This window comes from Phaenicophaeus curvirostris, chromosome 5, assembly GCF_032191515.1.
Source record: "Phaenicophaeus curvirostris isolate KB17595 chromosome 5, BPBGC_Pcur_1.0, whole genome shotgun sequence".
NCBI lineage: Eukaryota > Metazoa > Chordata > Aves > Cuculiformes > Cuculidae > Phaenicophaeus > Phaenicophaeus curvirostris.
The window spans coordinates 22896315-22923232 of NC_091396.1; the positions used below are offsets into that span (position 1 = coordinate 22896315).

Sequence of the window (26918 nt, forward strand, 5' to 3'; positions counted from 1 at the left end):
GTTATATATAATACTTTATCACCATCATACAGGAAAGAGTGTCTTAAAAATGTAAAAGAGAGGAAGGATATGGAAGAATATTATTCAGTCAAAAAACAACCCTGCAAATTGACAAACAAAACTAAAAAATAGCCCTAATCACCCCAATAACAGTGGAAGGTGCCATCTTGGAAGCCTGTGGGCTTAAAGACTTAGTGCAGGGCAGAAGCAGCATTCTCTGCGCTGTCCTGCCAATATACCTCACTGCTAATCAGAAGGGACACATCTACTTTCAATCAGCTCCCTGTTCTTAGCTCTTTTGTGGACACTGTGCCGAGAGGCCAATGGATATTGTTTATTTATATGAATACAAAAAAGATAGAAACAAAAATAGGCATTTCACCAACAGAGGGTGTTGTACACTGTCTGATCTGAAGTTAGACTGGAAACCAACTCAAAATGAAAAGCTTGACAGAACTCAGACTACATGACCACAGTCCTAAGGGCCTCAACCATGCAGATGAACCCATACACATGCTTATTTAACCTTAGCTGAAGCTAAGTTGGGCTGACACTATCTCCCAAGAACTGGGAGAGAGCAGTCTTCTGGCCCCGAAATAGTTATTACATCTGATCATCATGAGGAAAAGGGAAACTACATATTTTAAGTCTCTGTCTTCCTGGGAAGTATGACATAAGCAGCACAAAAAATGACACCACAGGACCTTATAACATAGTTAAGAGTATATTCATTAGAAATTAAATAAAAAGTACAATGATGCTGCAGGACAGGGGGCAGCAGGCGATCAAAGCCCCCCACCATTCCCTACTCTCACCCCAATCCAAGGAATGTACCTATATAATACAAATTAGAGATCTCAAACTGGGGGGAGAGGAGGAGTTTTACAAAGAGATTTTCTTTCCATACAGAAAATATATTATTTGCTGGAAGTCACTGCTGATCTGTTAGGGGCCCAGGGTCATGAAACCCCCTGAAGGCACACTGACTTCTACTGCTGCCCCACCAGTTTGCTGAATACATCGTAGATCTCTGGCTTTTCCTGTGCAAACTGCTCAGCTGTATTTTTTTGTAGCCAGTCAGATGAACGCATCTGTTGTTGCAGGAGGCCAATGAGGTCACCAAGGTTGGAGTTACCAGCACAGGTAGGCTCTTGGTGGCGGGACACAAAAATTACTTCATCTGTGCTATCTGCCTTGCCATCCTGATCTGACTGACAAGGCTGCTCCTTTTCTTCAGCCAATATCTCCTTCTCTCGTTCTTCCAAAACTTTGCGGATCCGTTGCATACCTACAGTGGTATAAGGAGGAGAAACACTAGTGGCTTAGTGTGACCTAATCTGTCAGATCCAAAAAAAAATTTGGAAGATTGAAGGAAGTGGATTAAAAATGGAGAAGCAAGAGGGTAATAATAATAGGATAAGTTTAGGATTAAGGAGAGGAGGAAACAGTGATGCAGAAATTCTGGTACAAGGAAAAAGCGAAGAAAACATTACTCACCTAACTGTAGCCGGTGGGTTTTGTCAGAAAAGATGATGCGGAACCATCCAGGTTCACTGCATTCAAAGGCTTTACCGCAGGACAGGAGGACCTTGTTATCCAGAAAACGCTTCCAGAGCAGCATCTCCTCCTCAAATGTGCCTGTCCTAAGGTACTAGGACAGTCAGCAGAAGGGCCAGATTTTAGTAACATATAGGCTAACTCATGAAGATCCTCATGAATTTGCAATACCCATAAGGTCTGCAAAGGCCAGGGGAGACAGACACATTTTACTTCTGAAGTACAGCAGTTGTGATATAAAGGAAGAAATGGGGAGGAAAGTGGCTTGAGAGCAGTAATATTCCTGCAAGGACGGAAATGTACAGACAGACAGAAGAAAAAGAATGGACAGAAATGCTGGGCAGCCTTTCCCTCTGCTCAGACAACAGACGGGGCTTCAACAAAATGCTTATCACAACATCAAACTTCCCTCTAGTTGCAGTTGCACCCTACGTCTTCCCTTATCCCAGGAGAGGCCTGGACGATTACCAACCTTTCGGAAATCAGTCCAGACAAAGAAACCTGCATTGCGGTTGAGAAAAGGAACCCCAAGTGTCTTCAGCTCATCTGTCACATACGTATGGGCAGCTTTTAGGCGGGCGTGGTTGGCCCTCAGGAATACCTGGTTGATCCAATCTGACCAGAAGAGGAAGATAAAAAAAATATATCACAAATTGACAAAGAATTTAGATATGTTCAAGTTTCCAAAAGACTCATAATGTTCTTTTTATTTCACCCTTGACCTATTTATTTGTTTCCATTTCCTCAAAGAGCAAAAAGCAGGGCAAGAACTATTTAGCAGTTTCATTGTCTAAGCAGCATAACATCTTCTCTACTTTTCTGAGGAAGCTTCCCTGCATTAATACCTCCTACTTGTGGACTGTTAGCACACCATCCAGGGCAAAGCTAGAAATTCATCTGGTTCTATGCAACACTGGCTATTTCTATCCAAATAGCTATCCCACTTCTTCAGAGTTGCTCCTCTATTTCTGCTGCTCAGGAGCTCTCCAGAAATACTCCTTTTTTCTAGAACTGTCAGACGCATGTTACATGGACAGATTTAGGATTATGGAAGACTGTCAATTAAGCTGTACAAACATTTGGGAAAATATGAGGAAGGGATTCCCCAGACACGAAGATACAGAGAACGGCAGAGGATCACACGTGAAGCTACTGACTCACCTCTGTCTCTAAGCAACTGTGCAACCTTGTACTGGACAGGTCCACAAACCCCATGGAAATAACACAAAGAAGCCACTGCACTAGCAACATCTTGGTTCTCTGTATATAAAGTTCCAAAACGAATCCCAGAGACAGCAAAATCCTGCAGGAGATGCAGAGAAACTACTTTACTGCACAGGAAGAGGGGGATCCTATTACTGCTGCCTTGTTCTTTCCAACATGAGGAACCTGAGGACACCAGGCCAACCAAACCAGCCAGGAAGACACAGACTAATAGCAACCAGCACTCACCTTGCTTATTCCCCACATCACGTGAGTCCGCTGCGGATCAGGTAATCTGTATGTAGAAGGATGCAGATGGGCAGTTAGTGTCATAGGTGCTGAAGCTTTTGGATCACCAGTGCAGCATTGCAGAAACAGAGAGGCAGCATTACACAATGACAGACAGTGCAGCACGGAACATCAGCCAAGTAGGGAAAATTCAAATATGACCTAACTTTAGAAGGTACAAACTCCCTGGAACTAGTCTTAGACATGATTTTTAAATATTTCAGATATACAGATACTTAAAAGATATTTCATGCACAGATTTCCTTCACAGATGAAGCTTGTACATATAATGCTAGAAATCAGATCTGTGCCAATGTATTTGCCAAGAATTAAAAGTAATTTTCTTTCTTTCAAACCCCATGGCTTTGCAGAAGGAGATAAAATTCTTCTTTTACAATAATGTACATCAAAGCCCAGAAACACTGAGCTAACACTTAACAAAGTCTATTTTAGATCCTTGTGATTGAGCACAAGAAGAAAGACAGTACCACTGGTCAAAACTAGAAATTAAAAAAAAAATATCAAAACAACCACACCACATTTTTGAAAGGTGATATTTTCAAGATTTTCCATCTCATTTCCATTGACAACTAAGAAACACCATTCTCCAGCCTGTAATAACACTGTGATCTGTTACTACTCTATTAAAAAAAAAAAGAAAGTAAACAGCAACAGAAAATCATTAACAGAAACATGGAAAAGAGATAACAAAGTTTAGATAGCACGAATACTTTCACTCTCAACAAATCAAATATCTGTTTCCAGTTTTGGGGACTGCCACATGCAAATACTGAAGCATGCATCGAGAAGTTTACCATGACAGAAAACTAATTACTATTTTTCACTTTCTACGTTGAACTTGACAAAACGCATTTGCTGTTCAGAAGTTACAAAAGAAAAAAAAATCAACTTAAGGCAGATTCAGAATTTACTAGCTCATGGCTTAACTTTTAGTCACAAGTCCTCAGCAAAGCATCACGTTGAACTTTCACTGGAAGATTGCCAGGAAAGTAGAAGCTGGTTTTACCTGTCCATGCCTAGTACACTGTGAAATGTGGCTGATTCATCAAAAACTGACAGCATGTAGATCTCATCTACTATCACATGCAGTTCATGTCTGCAAAAGGATAAAATGGAGATTACGAAAGAAGACTGCTTCTGGTTTAGAAGTTGAGATAAATTCTGGACTCCAAAGACTTGCTTTATACCAAGAAGAGGGATACCCAGGTTTTACAGAACAGAAGTATTTCTTTCACAACTCATAAGGTCTATCATGTGCACCTGAAGTGATTTGAGATATATCCACCCATCACCCACTGCAATGACACAATGAGATAAAAATTCAGTCATTTTCAATGCAATAGGGAAAAACTACTCCTTTATGTATGACCCATGTAGAATAAGGTGAATCACCCACTCAGAACTGACAATATTTCAGAGTAGCTGTGATCCACAATGAAGCTGGAAAACCATATTAATATATTGCTTCTTCTCTATGCATACAGAGAAACTGTGAGGAAAGAAACTCAAATTTCTTACCAAACAAGCAAGGCACGCTGGTATTTGCTAGGACTCCCAACAAGTGAAACTTGCATTCCATGATGCAAATTGCTTTGCCACTCCAGATGACTACATGGCCCATGGTCCCTTGCCCCCACCATTCCCTTTTCCCCCCTTAAGCCCACCACTATGTGTGAAGAACAGACTGTTTGTCAGACTTAGAAGATATTCACAGATAAATTCCATGACAATGAGAAGTCTGCTGGATTCTAGAAGCTGTACCCAACTCGGAATGCCTCAGCCTTCCAAACTGACATACCTTTTAGCAAATTCCAGGTAATCCCGCAGCTCTGACAAGGAGTAGATGTCCCCGAGGGGATTTTGGGGATTCAGAAGAATTAAGGCCCTTACAGTGACACCCTGTAGAACACAAATAATGCAGTATTAAGAGAACGTTCATTATGGGATAAACTCTCAGTCCCTCTACTCGAGCAGTGAGCGACACAAAATTCCTGTTAAGCTTCCACCTTTTTCATCTCAAAGTTTAGCTTTGTCTGAGGAAACGTTTAGAAACAAATTAAGGGGTTTTTTTTACAATGATATCACCTGCAAAGTGAACTGAGGAAAGATTATAGAATGAATCTCTGATTTTGAAAAGAGGGATTCTGCCACAACTGTTGCCCTCTGGTCAACCAGTTAATGAGAAGGGTGCTCTCACATGTTCACAGCATGGAATAGAACTTCCTCTGAGCGCTATCGGTAATTGGGAAGTAACAAATTACAGAAGAGATTAACAAATTACATAAATGAGAAAAAAAAAGATAGGCATTTGGGCTACGTGGATGTGAACTGTTCTCATTCAGAGCACGCTTGGCTGTAGATGTCAGAGCCTGTCATGACAGAGCTGGTCACATAAGGAGCTAACGGCAACATCAAAATTTACAGACTAACTCTTCAGAAAGGTGATACTCATCTGCACTTATAGAATCATAGAATCATAGAATTACCAGGTTGGAAGAGACCCACCGGATCGAGTCCAACCATTCCTATCAAACACTAAACCATGCCCCTTAGCACCTCGTCCACCCATGTCTTAAACACCTCCAGGGAAGGTGACTCAACCTGCACCTCTCTCCCTCCTGCAAAAATTCTCAGTGGTTTTAGCATATTCATCTGCATTATTATGTAGAGCAGTCAGTTTTGGGGTAACTCAGCTAGCCTTCCTGAAGGAGAAACCCTAGGCAGTCCCTATTTTTTAGTGCATACCCTAGTACAATTTTTTTGTGATATTAACAGATTCCAGGGCTTTGTGAATGGTCTGGTATTCCTGGTTTATTCTTTCTGCTGTGACCAAAACTGGACAGACACAACACTGAGGGATTCCCCCTAAGATTGCCCCAGAGTTTGCAAGTAGTGTACTCTCAGGTGGTCTACAACAACAACTACAAGGCCAGATGCTAGGTTTAGAAAACGTTTTGAGCTTTAGGCCACTTCTGGGACCTGCTGTCTCAAACATATCATAGACTTAACTGGTAATATGAAGCTCAGCTACACTCACCTCTGCTCTGGCATCAAGTAAGGCCTTTTCCAGTTTTTCCACTGTAAGCTGAAAAGGGCGAGTGCTTGTTCCAGTAATCTGAAAGACATCACATAGGCTAAGTTACTTCAATAGTCTGCCTTGAGTCAATCCCCTGAGGGATGTTCTCCAAAAGAAAATAAAACCCCAACAATAATGACCTAGCAGTCATCTTCTTATCCTTGCACATGACAGAGAAAAAGCAAACAAATAAAATTAAAGAAATGTTCATCATAGGCTGGCCATACACACAAAATTCTCTGGTTATCCTTGAATAACTAAAACAATGTAAGATCTCCATCTGCTCTTCAACCCTAGGACCATGTTTAGTAGCACAATACATACTCCTGTCTCCAAGGCTCAAAATGGCCACTTTTTTCCTCTCAGAACAAGTTATTGGGAGCAAGAGACAAGAAAAGGGCAAGACTAGAATCCAAATTTATGGTCTCAAAGAACTTTATGGCAAATTATGTGCCTAGCAGTAAATTGGGAAGATGACCATGGGCTGTAACCTACCTTTGTTCTCAGAACTGCTTTTAGAGACTCACAAAGCTCGATTCTTTCCAATAGCAATTATTTTTTAACAACAGAGGTTGGTATTCCCTTCCCTTAGATCTTACCTTACTGTCTAAATAGGCATACACCAGCTTGACGTTACCATATAGGAAGACACCCTGGGTAATACCACCGTAAAAGGGAGTAGCAATCAGAACAGCCTCTGGAACCGAGAGAACAAAACTGATTACCAACAGGTCACAGTCCTTCTCTGTTGTCTAATGTACTTAGCTAAACAGTAGAGCTTTTTTACAGCTGTGAACCCTGCAAATGCTGTAATATTACTGTCTTCTCTCCACTTTATTTTTACGTTAATTCTTTCATCTTCTGTAAGAACCCAGGTAAACTCCAGTGTAGCCCGCATTTAGTCTAACAAACTAAAACAGGACACCATGAAAACTGTGAAGACATACAGGGCAAAACACCAAGTGTGAGTGCATAACACCTGCAGACCATGGAGATTATGAACTTCACAGCAAAATCTTGCAGGAAACAAGAACTTTGCAATAGGCCAATGCCAATTCCAATACTTCAGTTCCATGAAACAACATCTAAATGGAGTAACATGTTATTTCCCAGCAAAAATAAATAAATAAAATTAAAAATAAATTAAAAATATCTCCCACACTCTACTTACCCCCTGGATCACACAGGACTGTAGCTAATGCAGAAAATAGCGAGCCACAACCATTTAAAACAATCACCTACAGAAGAGAGAGGCTAGTGATAAATCTGTCCATTGAAAGACAACACTATAAAATAATTTCTGACCACATCACTGAAACACATGTTCAACCCAAAACAATTCTCTAGCATGGATGTTCCCAGAATTTTCCTGTTGAACACCATTTCAACCAGGAATAACTTTAAACCTATTTTCTGCTTCAGAGACACTCTGTCATGGTGTGGTTCTTGATTATAATCAGCAATTTAGAAAAAAGAATAGGCTTTAAGAAGGGAAAAAAATGGGGAGCAGTTCTGAACAGGTAGAAATGCAAGCTACTTTTCATCAGCTAATATGTGTTATCATATAATAGTGGTAACAGCAGCTCCAACCTCCTACCAAATTTGTGCAAAGGTAGAAATCAGTGTTTTGTACAGAAGCAGGTCCTACTTCTAGAAAACAAATGCTCATGTGTTCCATGATTTTTACACCCAGTATCAGGCAGAATCTGGTGCCTTGAAGAAGCAGTGATCAGTAAACTGATCAGTGGTAACTTCAGTTCACACGAAGTGTGGCCTTCTGCTGAATTACTACAGTCAGAAGAGCAATGGCTGCACCAGCTCCTGCTGCCTTCAGGAGTCCCTGATCTCCACAGGCACCTGTGCTCACCTTGCATCTCTCCTAAGCTAGCAAGTCCTGCAGAGACTTGGGTCTTGATGCCTTCCTTACAACACTGCCACAAAGTCTGACAAGGTCTGTTTTTACAGCTTAAAACCTCTCCTGGCTCAATTACAGGTTTTTGTCCTGAGGTGTAAGAGCAGAATGGGATGAAATTAAACTCAAATGAAACAATGGGCACTCTTTGTCAAGGCTGAGGGATACAGGCACAGTAGGTCCCAGAGCTGAATGAGATGAAAATATAAAGTCCTACTGAAGGCACTAGCCTGAGAAGTTGGCATACAAAAGTTAAGCTTGAGGCAAATATACAGTAGACCCGAAGTGTTTTGGCTGAAATGTAGATCAACAGCTACTGAAATGGCTATAAATCAATCTCATTTACATAATAAAAGGCAGCCATCTTACCAAATCATATATAAAAAGAAAATGAAACTGTTTTACAACAAACAGCAATACATTAGAACAGATAGAAAGTGGATTACCCACATTTTCTGCCTTAAGAGGTGCAGGGGCCTTGCAGTAATAGGTCAAAAATCGAGCCACTTCCTCCCGTAAACTGAGAAAGACACAAAAGCGAATAGGGATTCAGCTTATTCTCCAAGAAGCTGGGCTTCCCTCGGTCCACATCTCAGGAAAATAAAGCCAGGGCACAGTAAAGTCTGCTGAAAATAGCTAGAAAATGGGATTGCTCAGGCCCATGACACACAGCAGTTTTACACACAGCAAAGGTGTCATGGATAATGCCTGTAACAGTGCATATATTCTGATGAGCTTTAATCAAGGCACGGAAGGAAAGGCTTAAAGTCCCTGAGAGTTCACTACGTTTCAAAGAACTGTTTAGAATTACCTGGTTCGTTAATGTATACAGTGCTTTTAAAACCATATTTCCTGTAGAAAAATAGCATTTTCTCTTACATAGAAGAATTTTTAACTGGATGAACTGGTAAGGCAGTTAATTTTCAGTTTTGCAAGGAAAAGGATAATTAAATGACCTAGAAAAGTTTTAACTAGTGAGTGTAGCAGAAGTGATTCATATTTATCTATTCTGCTTATCAGACAAGTAGTCAATAAGAGAAGTGTTACAGAAAACAGAAGACTTACAACTTATGCCCCTTCCAATCAGGATACTGAAGCAGTGGAGGCTCCATCAGATTCATATCGTTCTGTGTCAGCTGGGAGCAATGAGAAGAATCATTAAAAGCACAATCACTGATACTGGAAACATGGAGACAGACAGGAGCAGAATCACTAAAAGCACAATCACTGATATTGGAAACATGGAGGTAGACAGGATCCACATACAGGCACATATCTGCATAGAGACACACACACATGTGCAACTTCCACAGTTGTAAAACTGGATTGAGAAAGCCGCTGATCATCAAAATTAATGCAGCTTGGAGAAATACGGACCAACAAACAGATCAGTGATAACTTCAGGTTATGTGAAGTATGGGCTTCTGCTAAGTTATTGCAGACAAAATTTTGCTGCAGAGATCTACAAGAAGGACACAGAAAGGGCAATATACACGATACCCATAAGCAGAGGGCTTTCTCAGCAAATGAAGCTACCCAAAGAGTCCCAAAAAGTGTTTCACTCAAGCTCTGAGGACAATAGCCTTCAGCTGGGAAGTCCCAGTTGTGAAAGCTCAGGTCTAGACTGTCAGAAAGAGAAAGAAAGGTTTTTGAATCACAGTCAGATAAGTATTTTCTTTAATAAACTTCCAATATACTCATTTTTTAATGAATTCTAGTTTTCATTTATGTTTCCATTCCAAGTCACTGCAGCTCCACCAGATCTATAATTCTGGTAAGTTTTGGTAAGTGTTAAAGCATAATGGGAACTTTCAAAAGACAGGAGAAAAGTGAAGTTATCTTCTTGATAATTCTTCTCTGGGGCAGGTGTTTTGTTCCTTACTGGGAGTTCTTTCTGATCTCAAAGACAGATTCACCTGAACTGTTTAATTTTTATATTTAGATAAAGTATGCACACTGCTTTTATCTAAATATTTTCAAGGTTGTAAGTATCAGGTTTTCATATAATCCAGCTCTGTGAAGTTGCAAGGGAAAGCACAGCGCTATATGGGCAGAGAGAAGAGGACATTTTACAAAACCAAGAAGGGAATAAACAAATGTTATATACAATGTACCTTCCAAATATTTACTGGCAATTGAATCTATGAGTTAAAAAAGGTGAGGGTGGGTTAACAGAAGTAGGTGATAGTGCAAGGGAGAACAGAAATTCAACATGCAGTGTGAAAATTTCTCACATAACAAAACCACAACATTCTGCATTGGTGTTTCAATAACTGGTGTCAAGCTCTGGAGTATAAAAACACTGTCCTTATCCTATACAGAATTACAACTTGATATTGTGGGATTAAAGTTCCTTTATTCAGCTGCAGATGTTCTTGAAGCCTATGTAGCACAGAACTGTGCCTTGTTAGATCTCCCTCCTAAACTTATCTAGAGAATGCAACATAAAACATATCAGCAGACTTGGCAAAAAATAACTATGCAATAATAAACAGGAGAACCCTTAATGCATTAAGGGTTAAGGAAACAGAAGAGCCACCTGAAAGGAAGACCACCTGAGATATCAAAATATTCTCTAATTTAAGGGTCAAAGGTTGAAGACAGTAATCTGATACTTTATTCTGTGGAAACAGTAAGTATTTATTGTCCCCAGTAGCAACAAATTACTTGTCTACAATCCCAGCTGTTGCTGCATTCAGTGAATCCATACTGTAACTCCAGGCCACAACGACTGAGAAGCTGGCAACAACATCTTTGTTCATCTTGTTGCTACAAGTATAATGGTTCCTCTCACTACAGCCAACAAAGTCTTAACTCATTTTCATAATAAGGGTAATTAAGATCCAGCTGACTACTGCCTCCCTCTGCACCACATACTGCGGGTGTGATGTCAGTTTTAAGGGGAAAGGACAGTGAAGGAAGTAATGTACCACCTACACAGCCTAGAAGGCACCTTTTTAGTGCAGGCAGCAGCTCTCCCTTACCTGTTCTTTTAGCTGGAAGGTGGAGTGGTGGGGTAGTGTTTCCCCGAGTCAATGGAGTGGCAGACAGAAATAAAACAAGGAACATTTTGAGGGTGGAATTGGTGGAATGGGAGCAACCATGAACTTCAAACCACAGAGGCCGACTGTCCAACCCTGACCCACCTTCCCTCCCCACAGACAACTTCAGGTAGGAGAAACTGCCACCTGACTGCCTCGCAGACTGTACCTGGGCAGCAATGGAAATCAAGAAACATTCCTCTGCAGCATGGTTCTGTTGTTTTTCTTGACTTTTTCTACTTTTTGAGTTGTACCATGTGTTTTATGCCTCTCCCTGGTGCAACTGAACAAAGTGAGCAGGTAGCAGCTGACCCAGCCTGATTTTGAGAGATTTCAAGAGCTACCACCATTCACTGCTTCCACTCTCATGCATTTCAGGTAAGTTTTGAACTGGGTATCCAAGTTGTGTAACTTTATAATGGACAGATGTGAAGATCCTTGAAATTAAATAGAGTTCAAAACTAATTTCAAAGTCTCTGCATTATAAAAAACTACTGTCAGCAGGAGAAAATAAAATGCATCTTATTTTCATTAATTTTTCTGAACTAAGTATATCCCTAAGGGGAAACCCATCATGAACGTTAACAGAAAAACATCCTTCTGGAAAAAATAACATAAATCAATGTACGAACAGCTAGATTCAAAAGTGACTTCCAACAAATAAAAAATTACCAATGAAAAACTTTACCAGAGAAACCTGAGCAACAGCAATAACTCTAGGAAAATGCAAGCACTGGGGAGGAACTACACAACAAATTCAGTGTTTCTGTTTCAAAGAGGACTTACCCGCTTAGACATCAAATCAAAGCAGAGTTTATTCTCACTGGTGCCAAAGTTTATTATACCCTAGAAAAAGAAATAATTTATTGTTTATAAACACAAGAAACGTGCATACATCACTTTAGCTATCACTTCACAAAACTGCCTCCAAAAAGCTTATCAAGGAAAAGCCAGAACACAGTTGACGTAAACTTCACCATATATAACTCAAGACATGTACTAATGTGTCTGTGTTTACATATACATCCCAGGCACTCAGCTTCTTAGTCAATAAACTGTCTATAAATGAATACATACTAATGGTTTACACTTTACAGAATGTGTTTAACTGAATCTTGAATTCACTCACTGATATATATATATAACTACAAAAGAAACCCTAAAACACCTCTGAGGAAACCAAGGTTTATCCTTCTGCAGCAGTTTTAAACAAGGTTTTGGATACATTTCTTTGTCTAAAATCATTTGTTTATCAGTCATTACCATTCTGCTTCACTGATTTGCTCAGAAGCAACACAAAGATGTAGTCATGAAAATTAATTAAAACACTAATTCTTCCCCTCTGGAGAGACGACTCTACAGTTCCACATTAGGATTTGGCTGTGTTTACTTAGCACTACATTAGTATGATTAAAGTCAGGGCTAGTAGTAAAACATTTTTAAAGTTTCAAGTAGTTCAGTATCTGAAGGTGGGATCTACTTAAAAGTAATCCATATATAAATCATTATTTATATTTACCATACTTGTTAGTCAGTAATAATTTGCCACAAAGTATTAACACTCAGCCTTTGTGCCACAAGGGGGGTGTAATGAGCTACTTACAACTGAGAAGCCAAGCGTAAGTAGGCAGAAATGGTGTTGAGTGCTAGATAAAGTAATTTCTTTATAAAAAACATTCTACTACTTAATTGTTGTACCTCCTGCACCCATCACCCACAATAATCAGATATAATCAGATAATCAAAGATGGGCGACAGAGGTGATGAGGTGAAAGTAGGAGCAGGAGCTCTGCTTGTTCCTGCAGATTTCTTACACCTTTCAAGGTCTACCACTCCTACTAGGGCCCAACAGGGAAATTGGAGCCTGCAAAGCTGAGCTGGACACTGCGTTCATCTTTGATATATCAATGATCTGCAAAGCTACTTTTTATTTCTCTTCCTCAAACAAAGAGCTTGACCTGCCATGTATTATTTAGATCAAAAAAAAAAAAAACAACAAAAAACCCCATACATTTAGCAGATCTGTCGGCAAATCTCTAGGGAAGTTTTTTATCCTAGCAAGAAAGCCAAGAAAACACTTTGATGCTCTCACTCACGTTGGGGTTCTTGTCTTCATCATACTTGTCAGCATGATAAGCTTTGTACCCTTCCTCAGTGGAGCCACGGAAAATGTTGGCAATGTTGCCACGAGCAGAGAGGTAAGGGCTTTTCTGGAAGTCACTGGGGTTACAGAAACCACGCATGTCTAACCGCCTCTCGGCAAGCGGATGAGCCCTCATATCTTGCAGGTTGCCTCCTCCTCCTCCCATTCCTGCAATTTCAGACAGTGCCTGGCTGAAATCCATGCTCCGAGGCATCACAGTGGAGGAGGTGGAGCCGCTGTGGCTCTGCTTTAGGATGCTAAGCATCTGAGCAAAGACATTGAACATGCGAAACTCATGTTCCCGTTCCAGTTCAAACCGGCGTTGCTCTAGTTGCATACGACGCTCCTCCACGTCCAAATCTCGCTGAAATCGGCGTTCTTCCATCTGCAAAAAGCGCTCTTCCATGGCCCGCTGAGATGTCAAGGTCTTCAGCAAAAAATCATCAAGCGGGTCCTTCACACGCTGGCCTTTCCGCTTTTTTCTCAGACGATGCAAGGCAGAGAAGCCAGGTCGGGGAACCACATTCTGGATCCGTGATGAGTTTGCCATGTTTGGCTCACTGAAACCTGTGAATATGTAAAGCCAAGGAAGAAAAATTAAATGTGCAACAAGTAAAGTGGTGTGGACATGCATTGCTGCCTTCCTCTGCCTTTCCTAGAAAAGACCCCTTTATCTACTGCAGGGTTTTACAGGAAAACCAAAGTAAAACCTGTCAGGTCCATCTTGAAGTTCGTAAGTTTGTTTGAAGTTTCTTTTTACCTTGACACATTGGGCTCTTCATTACACTGCCAGTCCCAGCTCTGTACTCGGCCTCTCAATTAACCTGAATGATTGTCAGTTCCCTCCACTGGGCTAACTATGCAACCACCAAGGTGAAGGGGATATAGCATTTCTTCCTGATCTCAGACATTAACCTCACACCATTTATTGTCTGTCTTCTTCCCCAGCATGTCATGCTCTTCTATCAACCTGTCCTAAGCTGGTCTGAAATACCAAGTACACCAGATTGTATCCTTCGTGGCCCCCACGCAACCACCAATTGCACTTTCAGCACAGGAGCCTCATCTCCTGTAAACTGATAAGCTGTTTCTGCCTGTGACTTTCAAACCCATCTTCTTTGCAAGTCCAAATGAATAGCGTAGGAAACCAGGCAATGATTATTCTCAAGTATTCTTCACTGCCAAGCGTCCTAAAAGAATAGATCTGAAAAATATTTTATTAGAACACAAGGAAAGTTTCACCGGCAGGTTTATAGTACGGCCCTGGCAGAATAAGGTCTCCTGATACAATCCAGCATGAGGACCACAACCAGTTCTGGTGATGTTCTAATAATACCCAAAAAGAATGCTTTTTTTTTCCCAACAAGGTAAGCACTGGCAGTATTACAGGTAGAAATCTAGCACAAATGCCTAGCCTGCCTTATGGCTGATGTGCTGCCCCTTTGGATTTCACACGTGACATTTAGCCTAGTGCAGCAATTTCAGATTTTATTTACCTGCAGCAAGATACGTTTCAGGAGCAGTGAGAAGACTATGAATGCAGATACCAGCCTTCTACTTTAAAGCTTTTTGGGACGTGGAAAAATTAGGATCCAAATGTCAGTGCAAAAACCAGGTATCTATCTCTGCACCAGTAATAACCTCACTTTCTGGGAAACCAGGCAGAAACTTTACACTGGAATGTAAAAGGCTACCCCTACCTGAAGGTGAAGCACTGGTTTCAATGGGAATCTCCACCCTGGAGATGGGAGAGTCATTCTGGGCCCTCTCCAAGAAGGCTCTCTCCATCTCGCGTTCTTCAGGGGAGCCCTGCTGGTAAGACACGGACGGCGGGGGCTCTGGGGTCAAGCAGTGGTCATCGGAGTTCACCTCCTCACATTTGATTTCCATCAGTTCAGGGTGCTGGGAGCGCCCGAAGGGCAGGGCGGTGGAGGCGAACTGGTGGTGGTAGCTCTCCACCATGGTGCCCTGCAGCACCTGCTGAGCCATCACGCTGCCGCCCAGCGAGCCGTACGCCAGGGCCGGCCGGCTGGTCAGCACCCGGTCCATCACCTCGTAGAACTTCCACGTCCTGCCGCCCCGCGGGGCCTTGCCGTTGTCCTTGATGCGCCGGTACTCCAGCTTCATCTTCTTGATCTTCTCCCGGCACTGGTCGCCCGTGCGGTGGATGCCCTTCTCCCGCAGCACCTCGGCGATGCGGTTGAAGACGTGCTGGTTGCGCAGGCAGCTCTCCAGCTCCATCTGCACCGACTCGTCCGCCCAGAGCTGCAGCAGCTCCACCACCTCGGGGTCCGACCAGTTGCTGCCGCGCTCGTACTTCTTCCCACGGAAATCCATCGCTCCCGGCGCCGCGGGGACCGGCGGGGCTGACCCTACCCGGCGCGGCTCGGCTCGGCGCGGCTCGGCATGCTGCGGTGCGGCGCGGCGCGGCTCGGCTCGGCTCGGCTCGGCGCGGCTCGGCTCGGCTCGGCTCGGCCTGGCTCGGCTCGGCTCGGCTCGGCTCGGCTCGGCTCGGCCTGGCTCGGCTGGGCTTAGCTCGGCTCGGCTCGGCTTAGCTCGGTTCGGCTGGGCCTGGCTCGGCTTAGCGCGGCTCGGCTCGGCTGGGCCTGGCTCGGCTTAGCTCGGCTTAGCGCGGCTCGGCTCGGCTCAGCACGGCTCTGCTTAGCTCGGCTCGGCACGGCTCGGCTTGGCACGGCACGGCACGGCTCGGCTCGGCACGGCTTATCCCCTCGGCTAGAGCCGGGCGGAGCGAGCTAGCGGGGAGCCGGGCCGGCATGTTCACATCCGGGGTGACGCACATGCGTGCAGCCTTATTCCGGGATAACTAGCCCGTGCCAAATGCCGGCCGCGCTCTCGGGGCCGCGCCGGGCTCCGCGCAGCCCCGCGGGCTGCGGACACACCTCCCCGCCGGCCCCGCCCCGGCCTGCCGGCTCCCAGCGCAGCGCCGAGCCGAGCCGAGCCGCTCTGTGCCGAGCTAAGCCGTGCCGCTCCATGCCGAGCCGAGCTAAGCCGGGCCAAGCCCCTCGTCCCGCTCGGCACTGACACCAGAAATGCCGGTAAATAAACTCTACGAGCCTCGCTTGGGAGTTTCAGAAAGCGAGAATCCTTTCGGATGATGCGGTTTGGGCAGCACAAGGCAGCGATTGCCATTCATCGTGTGCAGCGGGACGAGAACGGGAGCAGAACGGATTTCCCACTTACATGCACGTGGATAAACTTGCCCAGAAATGTTATACATATTGTGTATCTTTCCGTGGTCTAATTTTAGTGGTATTATGAAACTTTGCAACAGCCCAATCTCTTGTTAATTTGTAGCTGTGGAGCTAGCTCTGCCTGACCTGGCCTTTGAGATCTGGAAAGGCTGCAAAAAGGGGATCACAGGAGAAGACACGTCTGACTGTGCTGCACAAACAGTGGTATCTTCAAAAAATGAACAGTGTCTGAAAGACACCATTTTAAAGAAAACAGGCTATCAGAAGGGCATTCTGTATAACTTTCAAAGAACACAATTACTTAGATGAAACTTTAGCTTAAATCAAAAATACTCCTCTCTCTGCAATAGTGGCTTCTTGCCTCAGCGCTAGCGGAGCGGCTCAGCAGAGTGGGCCCTGTTCAGGCAGAGGCATGCAGAGGTGCAGCAGCAGCAGTGCCCGCGTCCCTTGGGGACGGGAGCAAGGACAGGTCAGTGCCTGCCACTCCTGGACACCAGAGAAGGACTTGTGCGTGCACTTTGGCTGCCACCCCTCCCACACTCAGAGAGCTCAGCAAGCAGCAGGTCCATCACCTCACCGCTCTATTTACAACCCTCATCAGTTAGTTGCACCGTTCAAATCCTCCCAAGCGCTCCCTGTCCTTTGCTGCTCCTCCGAATGGGGTGGAGGACTGCAGAGAGCAAATGCAGCATTTCTTACTTCTTCTCTACGTCATCAGTTCAAATTCCCTACAGGAACCTGTAATTGCAGAAGGAGTCATCACAGAGCTGTGCTGCTGCATCAGCCACAAAGACTGCCTCAAGCCCTGCTGCAAGACAGCGTGTGTTGTGCTGTGGCCCATTGGTTTGGAAATTTCAGTCCAGGCGTGAGCCTGGCAGGCTAAGGTCTGAGCCCTAAGGCAGCGGGGGTGAACATAAAACCAGTGATTTATAAGAAAAACAGACTAAGCAGTGTGCCTGTGTCCTGTATCTCAGTTCTCATGGTTAGTGTACAGGTAGCGTAGCACATTGCAGCAGTTGTTTTTTTGACCAACCCTTATTAACTTCTCTCTGCATTTTAATAAATCGTTCACAGGATTTCTCCACCAGTGAAATGGAAATAAAAAATCTTGAACTTAATTGTAGTTTGTGAAATACGTTAAATTCCACCTTTGGAGGAGGGGGGAAGAGACAGCTTTAAAAATTATACTACCTTTCCTAATAACTACTGATGAGATAGTAGTTTGGATTTTTTTCCAGGATCTTCTTAACTAGAGTTTATACTTCCACACTCATGTAAGAAAGACATGCTTTTACTTTTCTAGAGTTTTTCATGGGAACTCTGTGTTCTATGAATATAGACTCAATTATATAAGGACATCTACGCTGACTGTGTACCGGAGTACACAGAGATCAGAGCAACATTGAATAGGGCCATTAATGACAGAAGTTTAATAGCAAATATAAATAGATTAAAGGCAGCATGGTATAGTCTCTTTAAAAAGCTCTTCAAAGAAGCCTGAGAGCCTGGCCACAGCCTGTTATAGCTGAGGGCCATAACTTAGCCAGGCAGCAGAAGAGAGAGCATTCTCAAATGCAACTCAACATATAACCTGACTTCAGAAAGAGCCACTATTTCAAAATGTAAGCATTAAAAGGAATGGAACCTAGATTAATGATACACAACAATAATTATAAATCTTGAACTACTGTTCATGGTTCAGTTGTTTTCACCATTTTATGCAACGTGAAGTAGAAACTTGAATTTTTAAATGAAATTCAGAGCTTCCCTGACAATCATATAAATCAGGTGTGTATGGCATTGAGAACTGACATATCACATGGTGTTTTATTGCTGAGATAATTGTTTGAGCAGCCAGTTCTTTGAGCTGCTTTTCCAATTCAAATGGAAAAGTGGACTTACACAGGCTGTGATCCCAAAGTGCAAGAAGTAATGGTGTTGAAATATGCACAGTGCAAGCAACTGAGAACTGCAAAACCAAAATGACAGACTATTTTCTGAACTGGCTTGTACATCTGTTTTAGTGACAAAAGTCTTTGATGTATCTAAGAGAGGCTAATTTTTTTAACACTTGCTTGACAAAAATCCCTCTCTAACTTTCCTTTTCATGCAGCAATCTCAGGAATCCAAACTGAATGCTGTCATAGAGTACCTTCCTTGCCCTCAGAGAATTTCATGCTTCAGTTTCACCTCTGCAGATGACAGCTAAGTGCCGCGGTTACACAGCATTCCTTCCCTGAACAACCTGCATAGAAAACTAATTTTGTGATCCTGAAAATATCCCTTTTTGGTGCTGAGTTTCACTATTTTGTTAAGTTTAGTTTATCACAGGTCTCCATCGATGCAACTAGTCGATGACCAGCTCTATCTCAGTCAACAGTGTTTGCCCTACACATTGCTGGCCATCAAAGCAGGGTGCTGTGCTCTCCTGCCAATGCCTGTAATCAATTACGTTAAAAATAAATTTTCATTAGATACAGAGTCTAGCTCAATGGCATGGCTTCAGCTGGCACTGAAATGAAAGCCCCGGAGGCTGTAATTTCTGCTTATTTACAACATACTTGCAAGTTGAGTGGAAGGGGCCCATTGACTATCAAGCCTTCAGCTGGGAAAAGTGACAACCATCATGGTCACTTTGGTAGGGAGAGCTTTCAGAAAAGCAAATGGAGACCTTGAAACTCCATTAAACGTCGGGTGGTGATAATAAATTCTTCTTTGCAACTACAGCAGCTTTTCTTTAATAGGAAAAAAAATTAAAAAGCATTAAAATTAGAGAGGCCTTCTTGGTGCAGAGAGGATAGCTAATAACTATCAGCAGTTTGGGTTAGCATCTCTGCAATCAACCTGCTCTACCCTCTTCCAAAGAAAGCCCCTCGCGTCCCTTCCCAGCAGAGAGGGCGTTCAACAGCTCCCACTGCTGCCACACCTCGAGATGAAGCTGAGCAAAGCAAAACCCGGGAGGGGTGGCCGTGTTGCCGGCAGGCGCCGGGATCGTCCCTGCAGAGGGTGCTCCAGCCCCGGCTACCTCCCTCCAGCTGGCGCTGCAACCTGCTTCGGGTTTTCCTGCGAACCCACGGGTGGGAAGGAGCACGTGCCGGCAAGGGGACCTTGGCAGGCCGGGAATGCGTCAGCGTGAGGTTTAACCAGAGGGTCAGCTGCCCAGCTGGCCTGTTTTCTGTAAGTTCAGTACATGGCTCTCTGTAGTTGAGCCTAAGGGGAAATTTCTGCTGCAGTTGACTAAAGCACGGCTGTCTTCAACAGCCTCTGATATGCAAAAGGAAGCTGGTTTTGACTCTTAAGATGCTGTAGATCATCGGACAGTTATTTCCCTGAGATGCGTAGAGGCTGCAGGCAGCACTTTACTTAAAGCCCAGCAGCACTGTGACCAAAACCACCACCGTCTAATGCCTGTTTCAATACTGACTTGGAGTAAGTTGAATTGAGCAGACTCAGATCTAGTTCCTAAGAGATGACACTGGTAAAAATTCTTTGCAATAACACAAGTTAAAAATTAAAGTCCAAAGAGACGGTTGACACAGAAACAGTCTTACATCTCCCTAGGTTGGAAGACAATGTAAACGAATATGAGATTTTTGCCGTGTTATTGGACAAATCACAACAAATTGAAACTCTTAATTCTGTTAGTTTATCTGGACTGGAGCTGACACCCTGTCTGGAGATGGTTCAGAAGACCACCCTGGGCACTGTCTGTTCCACATCTCATTCCCCAGATTGCCAAGGGACACCAAGCAGATGAAGTCATCAAGTAGCATTTATTTTTACGTTCTTTAAGAAATGACCATTGCAGAGAAGTGCTGAAAAACACCCTTTCTGCTTCACAATGAGTTTTTGATATATGAATCTTATTTGTAATGTTGATTATCCACTCAATCCTCCTGCAAAACCCCTCAGCCCATCCCCTGAAAATCACAAAATGATGACCGAAATAAAGCACTTAAACCAAAATGAAGGCAGGATCTGATCTCATATGTACCAGGATCTTCCCAACTTATTGCTAATTCTTCCATTTCTATTTCTTCAGAGATGAGTTCATATCTCACTGGCTTTCAGAGCTAGCAAACCCCAACAACCATTACAGATATTTTCTCTTAGGCTTCTTATTGCATTTGTGGGCACAGAGAGGGTACCGTTGGCCTTGTTAAATTAAGATATCATTTTAATAAGCAGCTTCAGCAGATGGAGATGAGAGTACTGAAAGTTTCTGAGGGGCTCTCACTCCCAACATGTCCCCAAAGGGTTATTTAAGGTACTTTACAGTACCGCCCGCAGAGGGCGGTAGGACGAGTCTTCCAAAACCTTTGGTAAAGTGGAGATGGACAAGGAAAACTACAGAAGAGTTTGATTATTAAGCACCAAGACTTTCTCATTGAACAGCACATTGTGTTTCCTGTGAAACTCTGAGCAGACCCACAGGACCTGTCCTATTGCAGGCAGAAGGAGCTATTGGAAGTGCTGAGTGTTTTCCACCCTCATTTAGTGTGACATTCATACAGGTGACGGAGAAACTGTGCTTTTCCTACTTTCTGTGCATATTACTTTGATAGGAACCAGGCCTGCTTATTCATCCCCTGCAACTACTTAATGGTATTCCCTGGAGCAGGAAGTGGTGATTGGGTCGAGGCTATTTTAAGTACTGGCTTACTTTGTGACTAATAACAGAGATAAAATGAATCTGAGTGTCTAAATTCATACATTGCAGGGGTTCAAGAAAGGGAATGGATCCAGATTCCTGTGACCAAGCCTACCTCTGCAGTTTCAGACCCAGGCCAATTCTCTTTTTCAAAGATATTTAAATTCTTGTAGATTCATGTGCTATAATACAATTTTTATAAGTATTGACTGAATAAGTGTCTATGCTACAGATGAAACGGTGACGAACTTCAGGGCAGGAGTGGATTGCACTTCTGCAAAACTGATGAACGCACCACAGTTAACTCGGGAGTGACAAGGTCTCTATTTTCTTCTTCAGGGTGAAGAAACAGTGACTGATGTCTAGGGCAAGATATCAAATCCAATGGGTCTATTAGGGGAAATAAATTTAACTTTCCACATGACACTAACAATTGTCATACTATATGTAGAGAAAGTTCTTGCAGTGCTTCACGTCCTGTGTATCCGTCTGCTAAGGCTTGCTGGGTGTCTTGTGGCCATGGCAAGCAAAAGCACTCATGGCTTACAGATTCACATGTACATTCAGTTTCCTTGGCTGAAATCTTTCCTTTCTAAATGCAGTGATTTTGCATTGCCCTAAAGAAAGAAACCCTGACAGACTTCACCATGAAGGACACATGGTGTGACAGCTGGTGAAGCAACCTCTGTTTGCAGCTTCATCATGGTCACTGATACCGGAAGAGGACTGCAGGGAAAAAATGCATTGACGAGAGCAGAGGAAATGAAGAGGTACCAATGCTAGCTGGAAAATGAGCAAAGTTACTTCCCTCTCGACATGCTGTTTATATTAGCCAGTCTTGCATTTTTATTTGTCTAGTTTCTTTTTTGGCCATTGCTGTTCTGTCTCTGTTCCGTACTGTGAGTTCTTTGCAAACAGACATGCAAATGCTTTCTTCCTCTCTTCTGCCAGAAAACAATGTGGGTCATTTCAAAACCCAGAGGCACAAAGGCAAGAAGCCTCTAGCCCCTTTTGTGGCCTCCAAACTCACATTTGCAGATCACAAAAATCTCAGCTTGGTAAAATAAGATTACTATTTTTATCAGAGAAGGCTACATGCTTTGATGCTATTATTCTTTATCCTGAAAGAGATATTAAACAAGTAGCTAACACACTCTGGAACACAGCAACAACCTGCAGGGATATATGTGTTGCTAGATCGCTCTACAAAATCAGAATGCTCTAACACTGAAATTGCATCACTGAGGCAAATTCAAGAGAAATTTCCCCAAGTAATGACCAGTTATCAACCTACTTCCCTCTCTGTGCCTGGCTGGACCGTGCCCTTCATCTGCCAAAAGCCTTTTGCCTCTCTAGTTTTATGTAACGCGTATTTGAGGATCTGTCACCATTTGCCTTAAAAGAGAAAAGCCAAAGGCGAGGAGGAGAGCAGATGGACTGGCTCTTATCTGATGCTAAAGATAGACACTGAGACCTCTGTGTTTGGTCTGACATAGAAAACAGTTGGGATTAAATTTCTAGATAAAACCATGGAAAAGAATTCTTCTGTATTTTCATTTATATTAGGAAGGAGTTTAGATTGCTATCACCTGAAATAACCACGACTTGAAGTTGGGATCTTGTTTCCTGCAGCATGACTAAAAGCTGGATACTTCTAATGTGTCCCAAGCAAGACATGTTCATTCACACTGAATCTTTTCTAACTGTGTGGGGTACAGAATGAAGGGGCTGGTCAGTGTAGTGCTTTGCAATTACAGGAAAAAGTAAGTATTTATATACAGTAAGAAACCAGGTACATAAAGAAGACTTCCCCACAGAGCTGTAGCGCTGACCTGCAGCACCCACTACTATGGATCTCCTTGGTTTTCACAAAGCTCAGCCAGTGCAACTCAATCCTAACATGCCTGAGCCCCACTGTTATTCTGCTCCAGCCTTGCTGCACTGAGAGAAGATCAACATCCTCATCCTGACCTTCTTTTCTGCTCTGCCAGGCCTGAGAATAACAAACAATGCTAACATTTATAGGTAGTCTTACGTCTGAGGCTGCAAAGCTCATATCACCATTTATCTGGAACAGAGAACTATAAAGGCAGCATCAGTGTGCCCGTCCAGCCGAGCTGTGCTCTGCTTCTGCTTTCCTGAGCCAAGTATAATCCTCAAAAGGAATGTTCCCCTCACATCCTGTCAGTGCTGTCTAACCTTTCTTAATAACTGCTCATAGATGTAGAGTTTTTTTAAGCTTTCTTTTGCAGTCAATTCATGAGAGCTGGAGACCTTTGTGTTCTTCCCTCACTCTCTACGTCTTGTGCAAGTGATGTTGCCCTTATGAAGTCAGTAGCTGCTCCCAGAAACACTGATGATCCTTGCATAACTACCAGCACAGTTGGGAAACAGCCTAAGACTACGGGACATTAGTCCTGCTGAACTGCATAATAGCAGCTGCCTGAGCTGTACAACTCTTTTGTGCTTCATCCACCTACGCTATGTTTATCTGAACTTGATGTGACCCAGAAAAAAAAATTCCAATTTTTAAATACAGTTTTAATGCAAACTTCCTGAGAACAGGCTGGGGAATCATTGATGTCTGGCTGTTCAAAGGAGTGAGTGATAGGGAGGTTTTTGAGCTGCATAAAATAATTTTTTAAGTACAGCTAGCAGAAATTTTATGCTAACATTTAAATTCAACCAACCATATTGAATGTCTGTAAAGGAGACAAAAGCAGAAGTTAGAATAGCACAAGCATCTGATACCTTTTAGTAGATATTTATCAATGCTGCTAAGAGTCTATCTTCCCTTCAGAGTAGTGTATGGATAAAAAAGCATTGGTCAGGGAAAGAAATACAGAAGCCATCAGGATGGAAGCCCATTCTCACAAGACTAGAAATCCTCCCAGTTTCCGACATGGACCCCGAACCAGAACCTGAAATACCTTTAAACCAGTGGCCCCCAGACATTTAATTCAAAGCTGGGGAGAAGATACTCTTGCCCTGACAGTTGTGAAACCTGCTGTTACTACTTGGAGAATAAAACAAGGCGGAAACAGCCAACGAAATTGTGCTGCTGCTACCTTTCTTTCTATAAGGATTGCCAAGCACCTCTTTTCTTCTTTTCCTCCTTTTGAATTCCTCCTCCCCTGCCACTTTGTCTGGCACAGGTTGGGAGGGACACTATCTGATCTGTTCCACAGCAGGATTACCAGTAGCTTGAGACTGGAAGAGAAACTTATTTGCCCAAAGGTGTGTTTGGTTTTCACAACTGTACTATCAGGGTTCTCTGTTGTTCTCTTCTCTTATTTCCATCTCTACCTGTGGCAGCACTACCATGACATAATTCTTGAAAGATACAAAGTTTTTGAAATCTCCCTTAAAACAGCCCTGGCCTTCTTAAGCAATCTATTCAGTGCTTCACTACATTTGGCATGAGAAGGGCTTCCTAATGCCCAACCCTTCTCTCTCCACTACAATACAAATTGTAAGGGAGATTTCTTGTCCTATCTACCACTGACACAGAAACCCTTCTTTCTTTCACAGCAAGCTGAGAGGTTAGCATACAGACTTTTCAACAAACTCAAAAAGCATAGAGACTATCTTCTCTAGACTTATGTTTATTTCTTCTCTCAACTCTCTTAAACTGATCAAAGCTTTTGGGAAATCTGGCATCCACTATTAGCATAATGCTCAAGCCAAAACCCCGCCAGTGCTAAGAAGAGAGGATACTGTTCCAGAGACTACACTTGTGTCTGTTTGTCCTGGGATATTGTTGGTCCCTTAAAATCAGGAAATCATTTGAAACACATTCATTTTGTGATCCCTTATAACTGCTAAAACCTTCCTTACCTGCTGTCCTCCAAACTATTGTGTACCTTGTATTTGCACAGTGGAGTTCTCTTTGTTTTGTGCCTGTCCATATAGAATGTTTTTCCATTTGGTCCTCCAGGATCTGAAGACCCTTTTGACTTCTGACCTTATTCTCCTGTGTGCTTGCATGCTCCCCAGCATGACGCTGCCATCATATTTGATGAACATTTTATCTTACACCTCTGAAGCCAATAATGACAGGACTAACTGACCAAGAAGAGACCCTGCAGTCCCTTCATTACTCTCTCTCCATTTGATACAAAGATCTGAGGGCTGTTCAGTCTATAGCCTTTTCCATGTGCTATGCCCACCCATACCCCACAAGCTTCAACTGGGGTATATGTCCGTAGATGGCTTATGAGTATCATGTGAAAGAACGTGGAAAATCTCACCCAGCTAGGAATACAGGACATCTCCTTTTTCTTCCTTAGTTGGTTACTTTGTCAGAAAAAAGAGGGCAGACTGGTCTAGTAGGATTTCTTCTTGACAGGCCTGCATGCTGCAACTTGTCACCTTGTTATCTTCTATATATTCACACACAGCTCATTTGATCCTCTTTTTCCAGGAACTGGAGCTAGAGTGACCACTACACAGTTCTTTTCACCTCTTTTTCTCCTTTCTTCAAAGACCATCATTACATGCACCCTTGTCCTACAATTGCAGATCTCATCCATTTCCCATAATATACCAGAAATAATTCCTAATACTTACGCAGCTAATCTCAATATTTATGCTGTTTTCTCAAAGCTGGACTTGAAGTGAACATGGAGACATGGATCTAAGCAGTGCCTGAGCAATTCTAGGACTGCACTGTGCACAAGTGGTGCTATGCAAAGCCTGCTTGAATCTGTCAGAGGTCTGTTCCCTCCAACGCTGGTCCTGAGACAACTCAATCTGCAAGCAAAACAACGACTACCATGCAATGCTGAGTCTGTCTTCATAACCTCTGCCAGACCCCCCTGTTTTTTCTCACTCCTTGCTTTACAGTGGTGCAGACCCATACAGGTGGCTACCACAACGCTAATTACATTTGCAGGTCCTGAGATGCTTTGGTCCAACGTGCAGCTCCTCCACTCCAATATCCAGTGTATTCTCCCCTACCAGCCAAATAATGCTGAGATGACTAGCAATCCTGCCACTATGCTGGTCCAGTTCCAAAAAATTTGGAAGAGGAGAAAAAAATTACTCTTAAAAATATGGCTGCTGGTCATCCCAATCTTGTTTTCTACTGTAGAATAGGTAAATGCCAAACGCGTATTTATAACTGTAACCTTACAACAGAGTTATTCAACATGTTCCCACTTTACATCTAAGAAAGAGAGGCACAGAGCAATTCAGTGACTTGTCACACGTCGAAAAAAAAAAAAAGATGTGCGGAGAAGTATCAACAAGAGATGCTGACCATCTTCTCTGAGTTCATTGCCCAGCAATGATAGTATCGTCTTTATCCAGAACTAGGATACTCCAGAAATTAAATATATCCGCTGTCTAAAGCAGACAAAAATATTTCCCTATGCCTTACAGCTGAAGCAAAACACAGTCAGAGTAAGAAACTATTATTTTTGCTCTTACCTGTGGACTTTGCTGGCAAAAATAGAAATAGGCTGCTTGGACAGTCAGTCAGATTTCGCCTTATGATTCTGGGCACAGCTGCAACTATAACTTTGGCAAAAAGGCTAAGGAAGTGTTCTGTGTTTGTTTACTTTGTCAGGTGTGTTCATTAGACTCAGATTGCACCAAGGAGCTCCCAGAAAAGCATGTGTGAGAATCACACACCTCCCTTGCAAGGTTTTCCCAATCAGAGGCCGTGTCCTTGTGCTCTTGTGTAGGGTCATATACCTTCCTTGCAGTATTTAAAGAGCAGCATGTGTGCTGGTTAACAATCATGGGGTGCGAGCTTTCTGTGGTGGAAGAAAACATTCAGAAATCACAGCTATTGCTAGAAAATCTCATTCC

The 26918-nt window shown here is 43.0% G+C and overlaps 1 protein-coding gene across 2 annotated transcripts; it reads right to left on the minus strand.

Moving 5' to 3' along the window:
- Nucleotides 1-705: 705 nt before the first annotated feature.
- ACCS (1-aminocyclopropane-1-carboxylate synthase homolog (inactive)) lies at nt 706-26613 on the minus strand. Of its 2 annotated transcripts, none has more exons than XM_069857903.1 (15): nt 26535-26613; nt 13195-13808; nt 11885-11944; nt 9123-9193; nt 8508-8577; nt 7317-7383; nt 6745-6842; nt 6107-6184; nt 4868-4968; nt 4076-4165; nt 3010-3055; nt 2719-2860; nt 2030-2172; nt 1498-1651; nt 706-1288 (listed from the first exon to the last, which is right to left on the minus strand). In XM_069857903.1, the coding sequence occupies exons 2-15, from the start codon at nt 13789-13791 to the stop codon at nt 990-992; spliced, it is 2016 nt and encodes a 671-aa protein (XP_069714004.1). In that variant the 5' UTR covers nt 13792-13808; nt 26535-26613; the 3' UTR covers nt 706-989. The 2 variants fall into 2 exon arrangements, with proteins under 2 accessions (XP_069714004.1, XP_069714003.1); XM_069857902.1 differs by lacking the exon at nt 26535-26613 and adding an exon at nt 14942-15603.
- Nucleotides 26614-26918: the final 305 nt, after the last annotated feature.

Excerpts from the sequence above, each read along its gene's own strand:
- ACCS (XM_069857902.1), bottom strand. The coding sequence starts at position 15,578 with ATGGATTTCCGTGGGAAGAAGTACGAGCGCGGCAGCAACTGGTCGGAC. Across the intron at positions 4,166-4,867 it reads TACCTGGAATTTGCTAAAAG|ACATGAACTGCATGTGATAG; the intron begins GTATGTCAGTTT and ends ATCCTTTTGCAG. Across the intron at positions 3,056-4,075 it reads AGTGTACTAGGCATGGACAG|ATTACCTGATCCGCAGCGGA; the intron begins GTAAAACCAGCT and ends TTCTACATACAG.